Here is a 20,854-nt window from a genome sequence, read left to right on the forward strand (position 1 = left end):
CAAACATCTCGTTGTTGAATAGCAGACAAACCCAGCATTACACAACACAAAAGAGTGCAGAACCACCTTAAACACACACTCTACACTGATAAAGCTCTCCTCTTATAACCATCCCTTTTTGCACCATGATAACAACTGTGTGTGGATATGTCGTCAGTGGCCGCAAACCGCTATGATGTGCGGACTGCTGTTTTGTTCAATCCAAATATGTGACCAGAGCATAAGAAAACTGAGCATGCTGTTCAGATAACTGCAGAAATCCACTAATGATCTGATTATTAAGTGCATGTAAACAAACTCCGAATCGGCTGGTTTTCGGCACCATACCTGTCCAGTTACTTTACAAACAGCAATTTTTATTTGGATGAATAAGACAGGATTCCTCACTGGGCACCAATCAAAAACCTCTCTGTATGCGGTGAAGTCTGCTTACACTCCCCTTAATTCTCCTATAGTGCCCCCTCAACATGGTAGAAGAGGCTTCAGGACCAGTATTCTATCTCAGTACCTCAGTCACAGGGTAGTTGAAATGATTCTAAATGATTTGAAAATGATTCTATACTGTACCAAAAAGGGTTCTTATGTTGTGATATGATGTCGAACTTGTTACACAACCCTTTTTGGTGCTACATGGAGCCAAACACATTCTCAACCAATCTGAAGAACATCATCACCATGCAAAGAACACTTTAAATATGAAAGGAACCTTTGAAGAACCATTTTTTAAAGCGTGTATCTGAGTGAGCGCTCCTACTAAATGCTATACATGTGAATGTATAATAACAATTGCATGTGCATAACAATCACAGTCATGCAGATGTACAAATCACACACAAGATATTTACACCGCAAAACTGCAAGTTACTTTTTTTGTTAGTTGATTTTTGCGAATTTCCTATTCCACGCACTAGTTCGGACTACCCCAATCACACGATACCCCCAGCTCCAGGAGGGCGAAGTCAAACACAGTCTTCCTCCGACTTCTGTGACGATCCACCGCATCTTTTCAACACCACTGAACAGCTGAACCTGCTCAGAGGAGAACACTAACCACCAGTTCTACTACATCAGCCAACCTGCGCTGGCTAGTATTGCGCTGAGTGCTGAGGGGGAGATGGGAGGGCATCCAGCCCTCCGAGAGAGAGCGAGGACAACTGTGCTCTCTTGGACTCCCGACCACAGACGGCTGTAGCATCATCGTGGATCGAACTCGCGACCTCCTGATGTTCTCCCGATGACGGGGCCAACACTGCGCCAAATGTAGGTTACATTTAACCTAGAAATAACCAAGATAATCAAATCACCACCTCCAACACGGTCACTCCATGAGTGTCAAACTCGCTTTTAATGCACTTGTGTGTCTTTAAAGTTTTTGAGTGTCTGAAGCTCCGCCCACACTCTGCGCAGTAATATGGTTTCTCTCCGGTGTGGATGCGCTGGTGTTTTTGGAGGGTGCTCCGGTCACTAAACCGCTTCTCACAGAATGAACACTGATACGGTCTCTCTCCGGTGTGAATGCGGTGGTGTATTCGGAGATGGTTCTGTTGGTTAAAGCTCCGCCCACACACGGAGCAGTAATACGGCTTCTCTCCGGTGTGGATGCGCTGGTGTTTTTGGAGGGTGTCTCTGTCTCTGAAGCCCTTCCCGCACTCTGAGCAGTCAAACGGCTTCTCTCCAGTATGGATGCGCTGGTGTCGTTGGAGATGGCTCTGGCGGTTAAAACTTTCTCCGCACTCCAAACAGTGATACGGCTTCTCTCCGGTGTGAGTACGCTGGTGTAGCTGGAGACTGCTCTGCACAATAAAACCCTTCCCACACTCCAAGCAGTGGTACGGTTTCTCTCCGGTGTGGATGCGCTGGTGTGTTTGGAGGTGACCCAGCTGAGCAAATCTCTTCCCGCACTCTGAGCAGTGATATGGTTTCTCTCCGGTGTGAATCCTGAGGTGTGTCCTGAGATCACCACGGTCACGAAAGCTCTTTCCACACTCCGAGCACTGATACGGTCTCTCTCCGGTGTGAATGCGCTGGTGTATTCGGAGATAACTCAGCCGAGTAAAACTCTTCCCGCACTCTAAGCAGGGATGAGCTCTTGGAGCGCTAGTGTGGACAGTATCAGGAGACGCTTCCTCAGTGCTGGAGCTTCTTCCAACTTCCATATTCTCACATTTAATCTCTCCTCATTTCAGCAGTGTGAAGTTTTTTTTCTTGGTGATGAACTTAAACTGTGTAGGAGCAGGAGAAGGCTGGGAACAGGACGCTGTTCATTTCTGGAAGAGAAAAAGAAAAAATCTTGTAGATGTAAATCTTTATGTGAAAAATGACAAAAAGGCCAGAAACAAACTCGACGCAAGTACGCGTAACACACTGGAATCACTCAACCCTTCTGTACAAACCTCCCCATGCGTGAAAACACTCAGTACTGAAGGGGGCGCTAGAGGACAAATCAGAGAGGATCAGAGAGGATTCCAAAAGCCTTAACAGCTACACTTGGACAGCAGAGGAGAGCGAGCTGCTTCAGCTCCTCTGCTGGAATGAAAAGGCCTTAAATGGATCATATTTTAATGTTTATGTTGTCTTTGTGTGAGACTCAACTGCTCGTCTACTTAGGCAGTTGAGAAACACGCTAGCGGTATGAGACTGCTTGGACAGGCTTGGCTGTTATAGCGCCCCCTGCTGTAACTGCTTGCGTTGCGTTATGACGTTTCATGACATTTTTGAAAACACCTATGCATGAAACCCCATTTGCGCAGCTTAAAGAGTCTGCGTTCACATCTGTGTGCATGTTCAGCGACATCCAAAACCAAAACAAAACGTAAACAAAACTACAGCAGAGCCAAGGCTGGTATATTTTACTATTACAGAGCAGTGCATTCCAGGAGGACGGATCCCCCCCTTGTGAGCCTTGGTTCCTCCCAAGGTTTCTTCCTCAGCTGTGAGGGAGGTTCTCCTTGCCACCGTCGCCCCCCCTGGCTTGCTCAACTGGGAGTTTTTACATTTCATGTTACATTCAATTCTGTGAAGGTGCTTTGTGACAACATCCGTTGTAACAAGCGCTATACAAATACATTTGATTTGGGGGGAAAAAAAAGTCTTAGGATGGAGTTACTCTTAAAGAGAGTGCTGTACTTTCATTGCAGTCAGACGAACACTGTCCGCTTTGAGCAGCGTAACACTGCTTTTTAAACTTAAAGAAATAATCAAACAATGTTTTATAAACCATTATCTATTTCCAAAACACCCATTAAGTGCAAGGGGTTCATTTTCAGTGTCAGAGAAAAGCAGAAATTATCAGAAAATTACAAAGTAGCCTACAACCCTAAATATGACATTAAACAAATCAGCATTTAATATTCCCACTGCTTTGCGCACCTCCTGCCATTTTCACCTGTTCTACGCTTCCCATCCTAAAACCAACCATTTACAGACTGTGTCCTCCAGGACTGTGTGCTCCTAAAGGAATCACTGGCATTACATTCCCCTTCAGACAGACCCCAACACGCACACTAACAACCACCTCCCACATCGCTCTCACCAGCATCTAAAACATCTAAAGGAGACCAGATAAGATGGTCCACTTACAAAAAGATGAAAACGTTCAAAGGAAAGTGAGAAAACGGGAGTTTCCAAAACTGGATTTTAAAAATGCATTTAAAAATACAGATGTATACAAAAAGGTTTGGCCAATCCTGATCAAACTTGGTGATTGTTGAAGAGCAATGTGCCTAAGAAGCCCATTTTAAGCCCCAGGTTTAAGAAGCAATTTCTCCTTAAGAACGGTTGGAGAACGAGGCCCAATGATCGTCACTGCAGCATTCACCATAGTGAACGCTTGGTACGTGAATAAAGGGCGCTGTAGACGGAGAACGCGATGGTCGATTTGAATATGGCAGTGCAGAACTGGAGCAGAGAGAGCTCACGCTGCCACAGGACTTATTTAGAAAAACTCTGGGCCTCATTCACCAACCCTTCTTCTTCATAAACCCATGGATACAACAGAAACAAAAAGGTTGGGCTATCTGAAGAACCATTTCACCATCCAGAGAACTAATTAAGCATAAAACTTATGTGGGGTTTGTTCTTGGGTAAGAACTGAATCTACACACACTCTAGAGCACAGAGGTGAGAACAGTTCTGCGCTTTAAGAACACGTCATGAATCTGACGTAGACTTTTTCTTAGGATCTTTCTCAAGAACACATTTAAGAACAATCTGAGAAAGACACTGGAGAATGAGGACCAATTTGTAGAACCTGATGTCTATAGACCTCAGTGACACCCCATATCCAGAGAGACCATGAATGAGGTCAGATTCGTTCACTGTGAACTGCAGAATTTAAAAAATCTAGATTGACGACACATTAAAATTAAAACCTGAATAATACGAAGCATAACGAGGGCAGATGCCTCCCGACCGGTGAACTGCAGGACACAGTGCTGAGCAGGACCAGCCGACCGTGATTCTGGCTGAAGAGAGCAGGAGGAAAAGATCCCAGTGACTCTGAAAGAGGGTCTTCACTAGGACTTCAGTCACTAACACTGCTTACCTAGACAGCGTTCCAACAAGAAACGGGAATAGAAGTGCACTCAGAACCGCAGGGATGCGTTCTAGGTAAGGTGGTGCGGCTGTGTCTTAGCCAGTGATATTATGGGTATTTTAAACTATACAGCAGTTAGTTCTGGCCACGCGAGCCGATTGGTTGTGAAGCGTTCTAACCGTGCTGTTATTTCACAATAACATCACGTTTTTTTCACAAACACCATCACTCTGCTGAGACGTCGTTGCTAAGCAACGACTTTGACAGCTGCAGGAGACGCTCAAGTCATTTTAACGTTTTTACTTCTTACTTTGCCACAAACAGAAAACGGGCACTTTTAAGATCACATCTGACCGACAGACGATTTGGTCCGACTCTGAAGACGAGACGACACAAATTCCCAAACTGTCATCACTGAGCAGCTTTTCAGTCGGCAGCTGTGACAGAACAGCTGAACAACCTGGAATCAGCCAGAATGAACCCAACACCATTCGCCAAACTAAACGGGCTGTAAGAAGCTTTACAGACCGGCTGGAACAAAACAACATTAATACTGATCTGGAAAAAATGACCAAACTGAGCTGAACCTGATATTGGGTCAGTTTTATGGCTCAGTCTGATTTGGTCCGACTCTGAAGATCAGACACACCAAGTTTGCCGAATGGCATTGGGTTCATTTATGGCTGATCTGGCCAGGCAAGGCTGAAAAATGACAGGTACATTTTTCTTGGGAGTTCGATCTGTTAGATATGAAGTGATTATCGGCTCTACGCTTGGTTCTTCAATATAGTTCTTCTATGCAGAACCATGAACACTCTAGGAACAAACTGCAAGCTTAAATATTTCTCTGAATGGTGAAATGGTTCTTCAGATTTATGGAGAATGTATTTATGTGAGAATATGGTACCATATATAACTCTTTTGAAAAGCGTTCTGCTATTGTTATGTCAACCTTCTAAACAGAAGAACCCTTCTGTTGTGTTGCTAAACAGAACCATACACAACACAGTCTCCATCAGTCTGAAGAACATTTCACCATGCAAGAACCATTTAAGGATGTAAATTGGTTGAGTGCTCATGGTTCCATACAGAACCACTGTCTTTACTGAAGAACCCTTGAAGAACATTTTTAAGAGTGTAAAGGAAAACAGTGGTCTCTAACTGGAAACCATTAAGCCAATTCACATCAGAAATCAAAACCATCAGGTTTCAATCCTAATGGTTCTAATGTTCTTTTTTCGGTTCTGTGTCTCATTGCACATGCAGACTGCACTGTCTGTTTATGTTGATACAGTAGATCTTTTTTCCATCGATCCTGCTGGGTTTAGTTGTATGCTGACCCCTCCACCAGCAGAACACCTGGTGTTTGACCAATAAAGGCTCTGATCCTGGTTCTGAGAACCTCACAAACAGGGCAAGGTCTGGTTCTTGAGAGCCTCGACACTCTGAGCTGAGTGTCTGGTGTGACTCACACTTCTTTTGGTTCCAGGCCAAAGACCTGCTGATCTAGAACCTCATCATGCACAGGTGAAGTTCTGCCACGTTCACAGTGTCGCAGCTCAGAAACAGACCATCACCGCTCCAGCATCCCTCCGCATCACACACCCAGCGTCTCGGCGTGTAAGAGCTCCTCACCCTCAGCAGCTCCGGGTTCTCCTGCTGGGCTCCTCCGGAGAAGATCTCAGGCAGAGCAGTTTAATCCGGACAAAGCAGCAGTTTGAGAGCTTATTTGGGCGAACCCTCTTCTTCTCCGCTGTTTTTCAGAGGCTGGAGAACCACAGAGACAGCGCCCCACCTGGCCTTCAAGAGCGTCACACTAGAACCACGTGATCACAGAGCCTGAATGCGCTGGTAAAGGGCAAGTCCACCCATTTTTCTGCTTTTCTAAGGAGCCCTGATGGTGACGTCCTGTATAAATAAAAATGATGCGTGGCCACGCCTTAGCAAAGCGCCAGAAGGAGAACCTAACGAGTGGCCACGATTTAGTAAGCTGTGATCTCGTTCCCACGCCTTACTAAGTCATGGCCACACCTTATTAAGTCGTCCATCATTCGGAAACGGACTCTGTCCACTTCCATGTTCTCCCGACGCTCCGGCCGCGTATGTGTGCTGTCGGGTTTAAATTCAGGCTGAACTTCTTCAGTCCCTGTTTAAACTGCTTGGCTACGCTATTAATGAGGGTCACCCTCGATGTACCTCAGAGCCTAAATGAAGGCTGATGGGTTGATTCAATCACACCTGATTCTCAGCTGAGAATCATTCACATCAGCACAGAGAAACAGACTCAGTCAGGCTCACTTTCCTCCGAACTCAGACTTTAGTTCAGTCTTAAATTCTCTTAACTCGCATGTTTTTAGCTCTGCACCTCTGGCCCACAGCTGCTTCCTCCTGCAGCAGGTCTGAGCTAAGGCGCTAACGACCCAGCCCTGAGCTAAGGCGGTTAAATCCTAACCCTGAGCTGAGGCGCTAACAACCCAGCCCTGAGCTAAGGCAGTTAAATCCTAACCTTGAGCTGAGGCGGTTAAATCCTAACCCTGAGCTAAGGCGGTTAAATCCTAACCCTGAGCTGAGGCGGTTAAATCCTAACCCTGAGCTGAGCTAAGGCGGTTAAATCCTAACCCTGAGCTGAGCTAAGGCGGTTAAATCCTAACCCTGAGCTGAGGCGGTTAAATCCTAACCCTGAGCTGAGCTAAGGCGGTTAAATCCTAACCCTGAGCTGAGGCGGTTAAATCCTAACCCTAAGCTGAGGCGGTTAAATCCTAACCCTGAGCTGAGGCGCTAACGACCCAGCCCTGATCTAAGGCAGTTAAATCCTAACTCTGAGCTGAGGCGGTTAAATCCTAACCCTGAGCTAAGGCGGTTAAATCCTAACCCTGAGCTGAGGCGGTTAAATCCTAACCCTGAGCTGAGCTAAGGCAGTTAAATCCTAACCCTGAGCTGAGGCGGTTAAATCCTAACCCTGAGCTGAGGCGCTAACGACCCAGCCCTGAGCTAAGGCGGTTAAATCCTAACCCTGAGCTGAGGCGGTTAAATCCTAACCCTGTGCTGAGGCGCTAACATCCTAACCCTGAGCTGAGGCGGTTAAATCCTAACCCTGAGCTGAGGCGGTTAAATCCTAACCCTGTGCTGAGGCGCTAACATCCTAACCCTGAGCTAAGGCGCTAACGACCCAGCCCTGATTCTCAGCTGAGAATCATTCACATCAGCACAGAGAAACAGACTCAGTCAGGCTCAATTTCCTCCAAACTCAGACTTTAGTTCAGTCCTAAATTCTCTTAACTCGCATGTTTTTAGCACTGCACCTCTGGCCCACAGCTGCGACCCAGCCCTGAGCTAAGGCGCTAACGATCCAGCCCTGAGCTGAGGCGGTTAAATCCTAACCCTGAGCTAAGGCGCTAAAGACCCAGCCATGAACTAAGGCCGTGACGATCCAGCCCTGAGCCTACATGGACTAGACTGGAGTGCTGTGTAAGTTTAGAAAATCTAGCTAATACAGCGCAGTGTGTCCAGTGTGGACGTGGCTGTGTCCCAAATGACCGTTTCTTAGCTATGCTTAAGCACTGTTGTGGTGCAGGAGCCAGTATTTACATTGGCCACCGTTTTATAAAAGCAATGAGCCGCTTGAGGCTGCGCATTACAGTGATTTTATCAAGAGGAAGCAGGTTTTACTTCGCTTTGCATCGTACCTATGAACAACTTCCCCACATAAAGTCGCAATAACACACAGCGATTTACTGCTTTATTATCACAAAAGCTTTTTCAGTGTATATTGTTTATTTAAAGCGAACAAAGGGAGGAAAATGATCGGTACTCTTATGTCGTGTTGTAAAATATTGAGTTCATTTGGAATTCACTGAGATGTTTGCCATTCACGGCTCCCGAAAAACAACATATGGTTTCTTCCACTGGGAAAAACTGAACTACTGGATCGTTCGGCTCACCGCTGTGGTGTGTGGATTCGCCACTACTGAAAAACAGTGGAATATCTGGGTTGCTGTTGTCCGGTTTCCGGACACATGCGGAAGAAGCAGTCCAGTAACCATTTAATGTTAACACAAATGTAGCAAAGCTTCCTGCTTGGCTAGAGCTGCTGCACGGCACCAATTACTTAGAGATTTGTTTTTTTGCTGCTGGTCGTGCATGCAGCGACCTTCGGATCACAGTTACAGCATAACGCCATAGGTGTGTGAGTTTATTTCATTCTCAAAATAGGGTATTAACAATAAAGACTCTTGTATCTTGTCTGTTCAGCACCATAATATTGTCTCTCTTATTATTATTAAACACTGAAAAGTGGCAATAAGAAAAAATTATCACACAAAAACCTAAATAGCAGCACCACAAAATGAAAACCTTGCCTGGCCATTTCATCAGAAACACGCACTTAAAAAGATGGTTCTTCAAGGGTTCTTTAGTATAGAAAATGGTCCTAAAGAACCATCTGCATGATTTAGAAGGTGCTCTTTGTATTCTGGAACGGTTCTTCAGACTGATGGAGAATGTGCTGTGGATGGTTCTGTATACAACCTTTTCAAAAATGGTTCTATAAAGCACTAAACAGGGTTCTGGTATTGTTACGATGAACAGCTTGTAACAATAGAAGAATCCTTTTTGTTGCATATATAGAACTTCCAAGAAATCTATCCAGAATCATAGACAACATACAACGATCAGACATTTCAACATGACCACCTCCTCGTTTCTACGCTCATTGTCCATTTTATCAGCTCCACTTACTGTATAGCTGCACTTTGTAGTTCTACAGTTACAGACTGTAGTCCATCTGTTTCTCTGATACTTTGGTAGCCCCGTTTTACCCTGTTGTGTGTACCCTGGTGTGTTAGTGTGTGTTGCACTGGTCTGAGTGGATCAGACACAGCAGTGCTGCTGGAGTTTTTAAACACCTCAGTGTCACTGCTGGACTGAGAATAGTCCACCAACCAAAAATATCCAGCCAACATCCACTTGTACCAGTACAACACACACAAACACACCACCACCACGTCACAAATAGTACCTGCTCTGTGAGGGTCCATGGGGGTCCTGACCACCGAAGAACAGGGTTACAATGTATCAGAGAAACAGATGGACTACAGTCTGTAACTGTAGAACTACAAAGTGCAGCTATACAGTAAGTGGAGCTGATAAGATGGACAATGAGCGTAGAAAGAAGGAGGTGCTCATAACGTTATGCCTGATTGGTGTATTCTACACGCGAAGAACCCTTTAAATCATGCAAATAGTTCTTTAAAGAACCATCTTTTTGAGAGTGCAGTCCTCTGCAGACCAGAGACATAATCACACAATCATACAGACGTATAGCTTTTCTTTCAAGTTCTACTAACTGTCCTCACTAAAACAGGTTTTGGGTTACCTAGAAGAAAAAAACGTCACAGCCGCTGCTTTGAGAAACTCCACGCGTGATCTTGATGCACTTGTGTTTCTTTAAAGAAGTCAGATGTCTGAAGCTCCACCCACACTCTGCGCAGTAATACGGTTTCTCTCCAGTATGGATCTGCTGGTGTCTCTGGAGGGTGCTCCTGTCTCCGAAGCTGATCCCGCACTCTGGGCAGTCGTACGGCTTCTCTCCCGTGTGAGTGCGGCGGTGTGTTTTGAGGATGCTTTTCTGAATAAAGCTCTTCCCGCACTCCGAACACTGATATGGCTTCTCTCCGGTGTGAGTGCGCTGGTGCGACTGGAGGGTCCCTCTGTTTCTGAAGCTTCGCCCACACTCTGAGCACTGATACGGCTTTTCTCCTGTGTGGATTCTCTGGTGTCGATGGAGACTGTTCTGAGTGTTAAAACTCCGCCCACACTCGGCGCAGTAATACGGTTTCTCTCCGGTGTGAACGCGCTGGTGAAGCTGGAGCTGACTCTGTAGAGTGAAGCTCTTCCCGCAGTCTGAGCACTGATGCGGTTTATCCTCTGTGTGAGTGCGCTGGTGTCTCTGGAGACTGACCAGCTGAATAAACCTCCTCCCGCACTCCGAGCACTGATAGGGCTTCTCTCCGGTGTGAATCCGCTGGTGCTGCTGCAGGTGGCAACGCTGAATAAAACTCTTTCCGCACTCTGAGCAGTGGTGAGTTCTCTTCTTTACGGGACTACTTTGAGTTTTACTGCAAGGTGTGTTTGCAGGAGGAGCGTCAGGGGACGCTTCTGGGGTGATGGAGCTTCCTCTGGACTCCATGTTCTCACATTCAGCCTCTCCGGACTTCAGCAGTGTGAGGTTTTTCTTCTTGGTGCCCCTTTCTGATGAGTTTGGTCATCTGATGAGAAGGTCAGTAAAAGGTCTGGGGGCAAACTGACACTAGGAGCAGGAGAAGACTCGGAACAGGAGCCCAGTCATTTCTGAAAGAGGAAAAACAATATATAACAAATATAATCCTGTTGTTGTCAGTCGCTAAACTCTCAGCAATAAAAGCAATAAAGGTAGTAAACTGTCACTGGGGTGGGACCCTTGATCTGTTCTAAGCTGTACTGACTCCACACCCCCCGCCTCGCCTCCAAGCTTTTATTTTACTGTTCTGGTTTAAAACATCAGGTTAGGAAAGAAGCATAAATGTGAACTTTTCTCCTGGTAAAACGTATTTAAGGTTCACAGTTGGACCTTAAAACCACTTTAGTTTGGACCTTGATGATAGAAAACTGTCCAAAATCTTCACTTATAACAATGTGCTGGGCACATTTCCTGAACGTTTATTTTTAATTAAACAAATAATTGTTACAAGCAAATAACAATAAATTAATAATACATGATGAATAAAATTATATAATAATAATAATAATAAAAAAAACTCTTTATAAATGTATTTAAAAAATAATACATTCACAATCACTGTGATTTATGAAGTGGTTTCAGAAAGGCTACACCCAATAAGTAATTAAATAACTAAATAACTAATATTTTCTTCTTGCACACTTAAAATAACTGATGTTGCACCACAGTGCTAGCAGTGATCTCCAACCCTGATCCTACACAGTTCAGTTCCAGTCTGCATTTTATTATTCATAAATCTCTCTCTGGCTGTACGCCAGCTTATATCTCTATATATCTCTCTATAAATAAGAGACATTATCAGACTCGCTGTACTGACTGATCACCTGCCAGGTAGAGTTTGAACTGAACTGGGAAAATCTGCTTTTATCTGCTGAGCACCAGAGAACCAGAGTCACTACAGGAGTCTCTGAAATAATATCCTGCCTGAATAATGTGGTGCAAAAACCATCAAAAGGACAAGCATAACTCTCAAATTTAGGCTCTACAGTCACTCAGAATTGGTGGTTCTAGCATGCAAGCTGTAAGAGGAACAGCGTTGACCAATTTCAAAGGATAATAATAATCATAACGATGATGATACTACTACTACTAATAATAATAATAATTAGTTAAAATTGAACTTAAAAAGAAGGATTCCAGCTAAGATTCCAATGAACAAATCAGTTTCATCTGAATTTTCTCTGAACCCACATTTCGCTGCTGTCAGAACCAAACCTCGTATCTCCAAAATGGTAACTTTACAGGAGAAGGAAAAAACATACATCACTTTCAATGTAAGTCTATGGAACCAGAATTTCTTCCAAGTCATTTTTGGCCATTTATTTTGGTCCATCCTTCATGAAATTTACACACAATATTAAGGCTAACAAGCATTTTCACATTATGCCAAAAACTGAAAATCCACAAAAATGGAGATACAAGGTTTTGTTCTGACAACAGCGATAAGCAAAGAAGAAAAGAAAGACCATTATAATCAACAGGATTAAAACCTGATGGTCTTGCTTTATAATGGGAACTGGCTTAATGGTTACCATTAGAAGTAATCATTTTATCCCGTAGAACAACTTTAGATTCCATTAGGAAACACATGTTAAAGCATTAGAGTCATTTACACTGTGATATCAACCCATCAGGAAAACACAGAACACCAGTAAAGACTACTGGACACCAGCAGAGCCTTTTAATGGGTTTTTTTAAATATATATATATATATATACACACATTAAAGCAGGTAAACGTTTTTAACATACATTTAAATAAGGGTTAACCCAGATTATGATTATGAACATACCGGCCTCCTGTAGCAGGAGATCCTCACCTTCAGCAGCTGCTGCTTCCCCAGACTGCAGCTCTGGGGAAGCTCTGATGGGTTTGTCTGTAGGAGCCTCTCCGGTCCCGGTTCTGGAACAAGCTGGTAAGACAGCACGAACAAGGAAGGAGGAGAACCAGGAGAAAAACGACAGGAACTCGGATCAAAACAGCAGCTGCGATCTTCTTCTCCCCCTTTTTTTTTTTTTTTTGAGGTTAAAGAACCACAGTTACAGAAACAGCGCCCCCACCTGGCCTGCAGGAGCGTCAGTCTGGATGCTGGTCCACACCTAGAGTAGATGATTCTCCAAGGGTTCTTCAGTAAAGGGAATGGTTCTGTTTACAGCTGCGAGTTCTTTAATAGAACCACTTGCATGCTAAAATGGTTCTTCACACTGATGGAAAATGTGTATGGCTCTATATAGAACCTTCATGAGAAGCACCAAGTAGCAGAACCCTTTTTGGTGCTATATAGAACCCCATACAACACATTCTCCATCAATCTGAGAACCATTTCACACAGAACAGAAAAGCATTCGTCTATTGTTACGGTGTGAAGCTTGTTGGATAGAAGGAACATTTTTGGAGCTATATAGGACCTTTTTCAAAAGGGGTCTGCACAGAACCATCTACAGCACATCACACTGGGCCATTCTGCAAAAACGTCCATTATTATTATCCTTGAAAAACATTTTCAAATAAAACAATGTTATTATGTTAAAGCATTAACATCTAGTTGAATGACTGACACTAATCATGTCAAACTAATATCAGAAACTGAATGGCTAAACTTGATTTAATGAAATCATGCAGTTCAACTCATTTTTAACTCAACAATTTTCTTCCATAGTTTTGGTAAACGTTTATATTACTTATTATTATCAAGCATAACTTACATGATTGTGAAAATTGTTAGAATGACATGAGGAGTGTGTGCCATGAATGTGCAGTGGCCAAAAACTTCGGTGGATTTGTTAATCCAAAAAATGCACAATAATAATAATAATAATCATAACAACAACAACAACAACAACAACATGAAATTTGTATAGCGCTTTTCTAGGACCCAAAGACACTTACAGATTACAATTAGTGGCATAATAAACATATATAACATACAAACAAAATAACAAGAGCCATATTAGTTTAAGATAGAAGAAGATTGTATGCAAGACAGAACAGATGTGTTTTAAGGTTGGATTTAAGGGAGGACAGAGAATTAGACAGCTGAATATGAGAGGGACAGAGTTCCAGAGGTGTGGAGCTGCTCTGGAAAACATACGATAACCAACACTGTGGAGTTTAGAGGAGGGAACGGTAAGCAGACCAGTGGTAGAAGAACGGAGGGAGCGTGCTGGCTTGCAGGATTGGCGAAGATCAGAGAGATTAAGTAAGATTGTCGAGAGCTTTATAGGTCAGGATCCGGTAGTTTATGGGAAGCCAGTGGAGGTTTAGGAGAACAGATGTAATGTGGTGAAGTGACTAGGTGTAAATGAGGAGACAAGCATGAGTTTTGGAACGTCTGGAGTTTCCGAAACAAAGAGGAGCTGATGCCTGCAATAATCTAGACGGCTAGAAATGAAAGTATGAATGAGAGTTTCAGCAGCTGACTGGGAGAGAGATGGTCGGATTTTTGCTATATTGAAAGAAAGAGGTTTTATCAAGGGAGCTAACATGAGAGCTGACTAAGTGAAGAGTTGAGGACAACACCCAGATTACGGACCACAGAGAAGGGAGACAACATCATCAACTGAGAGAGTGAGGGGGCCGGTTTTATTGAGTGCAGATTTAGAATCAATGAGAATGAGTCCTGTCTTATCACTGTTTAGCATTAGAGACTTATGTCTCATCCCATTCTTGATTTCTTAGAGGCACAATTCCAAATTGCCAAGAGGGGGTTTAGCAGGTGAATTTGTCTAAAGATAAAGTTTAAAATGTAAAGTTTTTAAAACGTGGTTTATCATGTGGCATAATTAAACGGATTTCACAATGACAGTTAATATTTCCATTACAGTATTCCATTAAGGTTCACAAGGACCAAAGGAACTAAAGGAGCCAATGGAACCAGTTTACAGAGGCATAGGCCAGAGGGTGACCACTGTATACCAGTGCCACCTTGGAATACAGCATGGCCGTCCTTCTGGCCATCCCAGTTATGGAATGTGAGACAAAAAAAACACTTTTGCATTGATGTAATATAATAAATAATATTTTTATTCAAGTGGAAATTACATCTGGATTGGATATGAACAAGGGGAAAAAGCATACAGCACTTATGCTATTTTAATACAGTAATACTCGGCCATTCGGTTTTTAGCTATGCTTCATCCTAAAGAATCTCTGGTCTCACCTGGTCAGCCCACCCAGAGGAAAGAAACATTCTAAATGAGATCTCCACTTCAGCTCAGTTACCTCTCCTAGACGTGGCTAAGTTCAGTTTGAAATCAAAATAAGACTTGAGCCTTTTTCAGTTTTTGCACGTCACTCTTCTGAGTAAAGCTCTTCCCACAATCCGAGCAGAGATGTTTTCTGTTCTTTTCTGGATTTTTCCTGGATGTTTGTCTACCAAAGGACGCTTCTCCCATCTCACATGATTGAGGCACATCCGAATGCAGTGGCCCTGCACTGTTGGAGACGATTATATACTCCATAGTTAATAAACAGCAGAAGCTTTTTTTTATGAGAGCTTTTTTCATTTCCAGAAGCCTCTTAAAATCAAAGCAATATGGGCTGTGATGTCTTTGAGGAATAAAGTAGATCTGCTGCCTCCACTAAAGGTCAGGATCGCAGGTAAAACACTGACGTCTACAGATTACCTCACCAGCAACCACACGCAGTCATTGCTGCAGCCTGGAGAAGCAACATAAAGGTATCAAGTTCAATTTGCCATGCAGCTTGCTGCTTGGGTCATCACACCTGCTGAAGATGAGAAATATTAGATTTTACATCTCCAGGATCATCTCACAGACAGGCAGAAGATGGCAGTGGAGCTGGGAAGTTAGCAGGCTGATGATGCAATGAATCTCATGGGCAGCACGTTGGGATGCACGTTTTGAATGTGATCTTACGCCATTTATTCAATCACTATTACTACTTTCACAATGTGCCTTGCAGGCTTAAGACATCTTGGGTTCGAATAACCAGCATCTAACTAACCATATACATTCTAACTGGGGAGATTTCTTCTTTCCTATATTTCACAGGAGCATCTTTTGAACTCTATTGTCCCAAATGAGTCCTGATTTGATCTGTTCCTCTTGGTGCTGTTTCTTGATGTGTTTGTGGAGGCTAATTTTAACTGTGTATGCTGGGGAAGATTTGGACCGGGATGTCAACCATTTCTGGAGAAGGAAAAACGAAAAAGAAAAACGAAAAAGAAGTATTACAATCTCAATATGAAATGTATGACAAAAGTATGACATAGAATTGGTGTTTGTATCTCAAGTTCAGTTACAACTAAATATTCAGTTGAAAATCTAATCCAGTAGTTCAAAATTGGTTTACTGTCGCATGTATTCAGAATACAGGGCCTTCAAAAATGCAATGAAATTCTTACACTATGGCAGCACAGGGGGCAGTTGGAGATAGAGGTATTGCACACACAAGAAGGATATTGCGCATATTGTAGAAGTATGCCAAAGAACAAATAACAAATAAAAAAGTGGCACCACAACCTTCAAGTAACTGTCAGTATGTGATGAGGTTAACTGTAGTAAAGGCAGTCAGGAAGTGATCTGTGGTTGTCTTGAAGGTCTGCGCAGACCAGCTGCGTGGAGTCCTGCAGGTTGCATATACAACCTGAGTCCCGCTACTTTGGAATAAATCTTGTATAGTCCCAATACCAAAGATCAAGTACCCAAAGAAACTAAATGACTACAGACCTGTAGCAATGATTCACATTATGAATAAAATGTTGGACACCTTACAGTTTGCCTCTCACTCACATGCGGGGGGTTCAAGTTACCATGATCTACCTGTTGCACAGAGCATACTCACATGTGGAGATGGCAGAGAGCACTGCGAAAAACAATCTTTGACTTCTCTAGTGCCTTCAACACCATCCAGCCTCTCCTGCTGAGGTACAAGCCAAGTGTGGCACAGGTGGATACTGCCCTGGTATCCTGGATCATTCACTATCTGACCAGCAGGCCCCAGTACATACAGCTAATGAACTGTCAGGTGCTTACACTATTGTTCCTCCCTTTCTTTTCACTTTTTACACCTCCATTTCACGTATGAGATGTGTCACCTACAAAAGTTGTTGTATAACACTGTTATGGAGGAGGGAACCTAGTGAACAGCTGTGTGGGCTGGTGTCAGCGGAATCATCTCTAACTAAGCACCAAGATGACAAAAGAGATTTTGGCCGACTTTCAGAAAATTAAGTCTCCTCCAGCCCTCATCACCATTCAAGGTGAAAACACTGAGGTGGACAGCATCTACAAGAACTTGAATGTTCATCTGTGTGGCAAGTTGGCTCGGGACGTGAACATGGACAAGTAGAGTCAGAGCCAATTGTATTTTCTGAGGAGATTAAGGTCCTCTGGTGGGAGAGGCCAGCTACTGAGAACTATGAACTGTGAAGTGCCATTTTTATGCTGTAGTGTGCTGGGACAGCAGTGCTACAGTGAAGGACACGGACGGAATGAACAAGATGATTAAAAAGGCTGGCTCAGTCCTAGGGGCTAAAGTGGACACAGCGGAGATGGTGGTGGAGAGGAATGTGCTGGCAAAGGTGTCAGTGATCATAAAGAACCCCTCCCACCCAGGAGTAGACTGCTCCAGCCTGCTCACTGCAGGAAAAAAACACTTTTGCAGGTCTAGGGCCCTATGATTTCTATGATGTGAAGAACATGGACGTGCTTGCTGGCATCCTCAAATGACACGTACGCAGTGGCTTGAGGCTCTCCCGAATTTTTTTTTATTACTTTTACTTTATACTTAAGTACATTTGAAGGTAAATACTTTAGTACTTTTACTCAAGTGGAGGTCTAAAGGGAGGAACTTCTACTTTTACTGGAGTCATATTTTTCTTTGGGGGTCTCTACTTTAACTCAAGTACATGATTTGTGTACTTCGTCCACCTCTGAGTGTAAGGCTGAAATATAAATACCGTTTTGGTGGATTATTTTACATCACACCTCAATCAGTCAGATCACTGGTTGAACGACATGAGTGAGAGCCACCAAGTGCAGTCAACATTTCCATTAAATGAAAGTTACTGGTGCACAGCTCCGTTTTCCGTTCACACGAACCAAAAATTCCAGAGGAACCAGTTTGTAACTGGGGCTGCGCTCCAGCCCTGTGCTTGCATACTAAGTCCAATCACGTGGACATATATTTTGTCCTACCTTTACATCTACTACCTCTCCATTCTTTCCTATAAAACAGTGTATCATAGTGTGAGGTGCAGAAGATCCTGTGGAAGCTCTGCTGGGTTTGCTTTGGAGCAGCTCCTGGATTTGGGACAGCCGGTAAGGCAGCACAGCAAGCAGGATATGGGTAGCGGGTGAAAGGAGTTCAGGAGGAAAAGACGGGAATTTTTGCGTGAACTGGACTAAGTTGTGACGTCCTGATCGCATGGGAGCCGCAATTTTCTTCCTCTTCTCCTACAGTTTTCTGTGAATGAAGCACCGCTAAAAGAGTGCCCGCACCTGGTTTGCAGGAGCGTCACAGTAGAACCACTTGATCACAGAGTCTGCGTCAGCCCTGCTGAAAAAGTACCATTAGAAACCATTAGGATTAACACCTAATGGTTTTTAAATCCCATTAGGAAACCATCAAATTCATTTACATTGTGAAACGTTATCCTTTACATCTGCGTGTCAAACTGGGGACCTTCTGGGCCAAAATCCTGTGGAGATCAGTGCTTTCCCTCATCTAAAGCTCTGAATTCAGTTCATGAAGGTCTTGAAGTGCATCAGGTGTGTTTAATGAGGCAGTGAGCTGAGGTCTCCATTGTTTTGACCCGCGAGGACTGGATGCTGACACATGATAGAAACCCATCAAAAAGCCCGGGTCTGGCGGCTCGGACCAGCCCAGAGATAACCCTATACTGGCCCACAGTGGGTCCTAAAGGGTTTCTCTTTGGGGAACTACACTGTTAACCACAGATAGCCTGACACAGGACTACTGTGGGTCAGTCCACACAGGGCGCACATAATTAGCCCTTAGATATGAATGACCAGCGCACATTTAGGCCTCCATAATATCAATAGAACGTTAGTGTTACTATGACATAGATTTGCAGCCTGGGTCAGTTTTGGTACATCAACATCATTTCAATCTTACTGTGACATTGTCCTCAACGTTGCGTTACGACCATACAGGGCAACAGTAGGGGAGTAAGTTGTTGACTTGTCCTCTGCGTGGTAAGATCAATATAAATTTCACTTTAAAACACTGTAAATAAAATTGTGAATATAAAAATGAAAATGAAAATCAAAATAAAAAGGAAATACTTAAAATATAAAAAATAAAATGGAAAAATTAGAAATAAAAATGACAAAAAGTGAACTATTTTGTAAGAAAGAGAACAACCCAAAATTACATACAGATATGTTAGTTCTATATGTACATTTAGATTTTTCTGTTTTCATTGTAATATTACACTGTTAGTTTCGCCCTGTGATGGACCGCCAGTGTGCCCAGGGTGTTTCCCCGTCTTCCAACTAACGGGCACCGGAATAGGTCTCCAGCACCAGCACCAGCACCCAATCACCGTGGAGGATAAGCAGCATAGAAGATGAATAAAATGAATGAATATATTAGATCTGTTTATTTATCAGTCTATACTTAAAGGACAGCAAAGAGGAAACGTTAGAGACATTACATCAAAAGTAAAAGCACGTCCTAACATGGCAATATCATTTTCACTCTGTAGTAGCTTAAGCCAATATTTTGCAAAAAATTGATCTGAACGTTCGTTACAAAATTTCTTTGTAGATAACCCTTCTGTCTGCTCCCAGTGTTAATTTAATAAGATAAGGAGTCAGTAAGATAAAGGACTGAAAGGAGCCAAACCTTATCAATTGGATTGATACTGATACAGTATCTGAACCTCTGAATCACTGCAGGGAGAAAAGAACCTGTTTACATCTGGTCATTTCATGTATCTTGAGTATCAGGAATTATATCTGGTGTAAACCCACCCAAGACGTATTTAAAACTCAAATCCAATCACTCAAAGCACATCAGGAGCTGGACTGAGATGCGTTTGAGCCACGTTATAGCAGTATAAACACGTCCGTCTCTTCAAGACACAGTTGACATCCGAAACTCCTCGCAGTACAACCAAAACTCATGATCTGTGTCTGAGGAAGACCATCACGGAGGACAAAAGATTGGGGACGAAACCAAATGTTTTACAGCAATATGGACACTATTGTGCAAATCAGATGAAGAGGCTGAACGGATAATCAGTTGCCCCGCCACAAGCAGGTTGCATGTTCCATCCCACACAGCAATTGGATTTCCGTGCAACTAACCAGACACACCTTTGACTACTAAGTGTACATGCATGTGGCTTATTAGGAAACAATCCAGATACTACACACATGAAGAGACCAGGTGTAAACAGGGTCAAAGGCTATGTTCAGATTGCCAGCCCAAACCCAACTTTTGTCATACCAAGACTGAATCCAGATTGATTTTTGATAGTCTCGACCTAAAAAAAAAGCACAATATAATTACAAATCGGATCCAAACCACATCTGAAGTCCCAGTATGGACACTCAAATCGTTGTCTTTTGTGTCACTTGTAACGTGACAAACAACAACGTCAAACCCAGTGTGATCAAGTGCTGGGATTCAAGAAGAGCTCCAAAGATTCATGATTATGAAGAGAGTTCTGAAGAGTTTGGAGGGCAAGATGACGCTCCTCCATCTCTCCTACATCAGCATTTGAAATCCATGTCAGCAGCATAGCTACACAGTTATTGACGCGTATGCCATTAGGCTGGTAATGTCTGGACACACAAATCCGATCTGACCACTTCTAAATAACGACCTAAAAAACAAATCCAATTTGCCTGCAGTCTGAACACAGCCAAAGTAATCAGACTAATAGCAAAAGAGTGTTTTGCAGCTGAAACACTTTAGGTAAAGTCCTTCCCTTTCTGCACATTTGGTCTTTATTATTTTTTGAGCTTGCTTTGTGGTTTATCTGGGAGCTCGGTTTTGCTACTAATATAATCACACAACTCTACATGCATGTGAACACGCGCTTTGAAACG

At 43.3% G+C, this 20,854-nt stretch overlaps 1 protein-coding gene across 1 annotated transcript in view; it reads right to left on the minus strand.

Annotated features, from left to right (window-relative positions):
* The window catches only part of LOC108437897 (zinc finger protein 850-like), a 40,971-nt gene that overhangs the window by 13,856 nt on the left and 6,261 nt on the right, over nucleotides 1-20,854 (minus strand). Inside the window, exons 3-5 of the mRNA XM_037543895.1 lie at nucleotides 19,865-19,870; nucleotides 9,915-10,590; nucleotides 1,354-2,171 (exon numbers count right to left, since the gene is read on the minus strand). Of these exons, the coding sequence (XP_037399792.1) occupies nucleotides 1,354-2,171; nucleotides 9,915-10,590; nucleotides 19,865-19,870 (1,500 nt within the window). The remainder of the gene's footprint in view (nucleotides 1-1,353; nucleotides 2,172-9,914; nucleotides 10,591-19,864; nucleotides 19,871-20,854) is intronic.

The sequence above is a fragment of the Pygocentrus nattereri genome, chromosome 13 (assembly GCF_015220715.1).
Source record: "Pygocentrus nattereri isolate fPygNat1 chromosome 13, fPygNat1.pri, whole genome shotgun sequence".
In the NCBI taxonomy this organism is placed as follows: domain Eukaryota; kingdom Metazoa; phylum Chordata; class Actinopteri; order Characiformes; family Serrasalmidae; genus Pygocentrus; species Pygocentrus nattereri.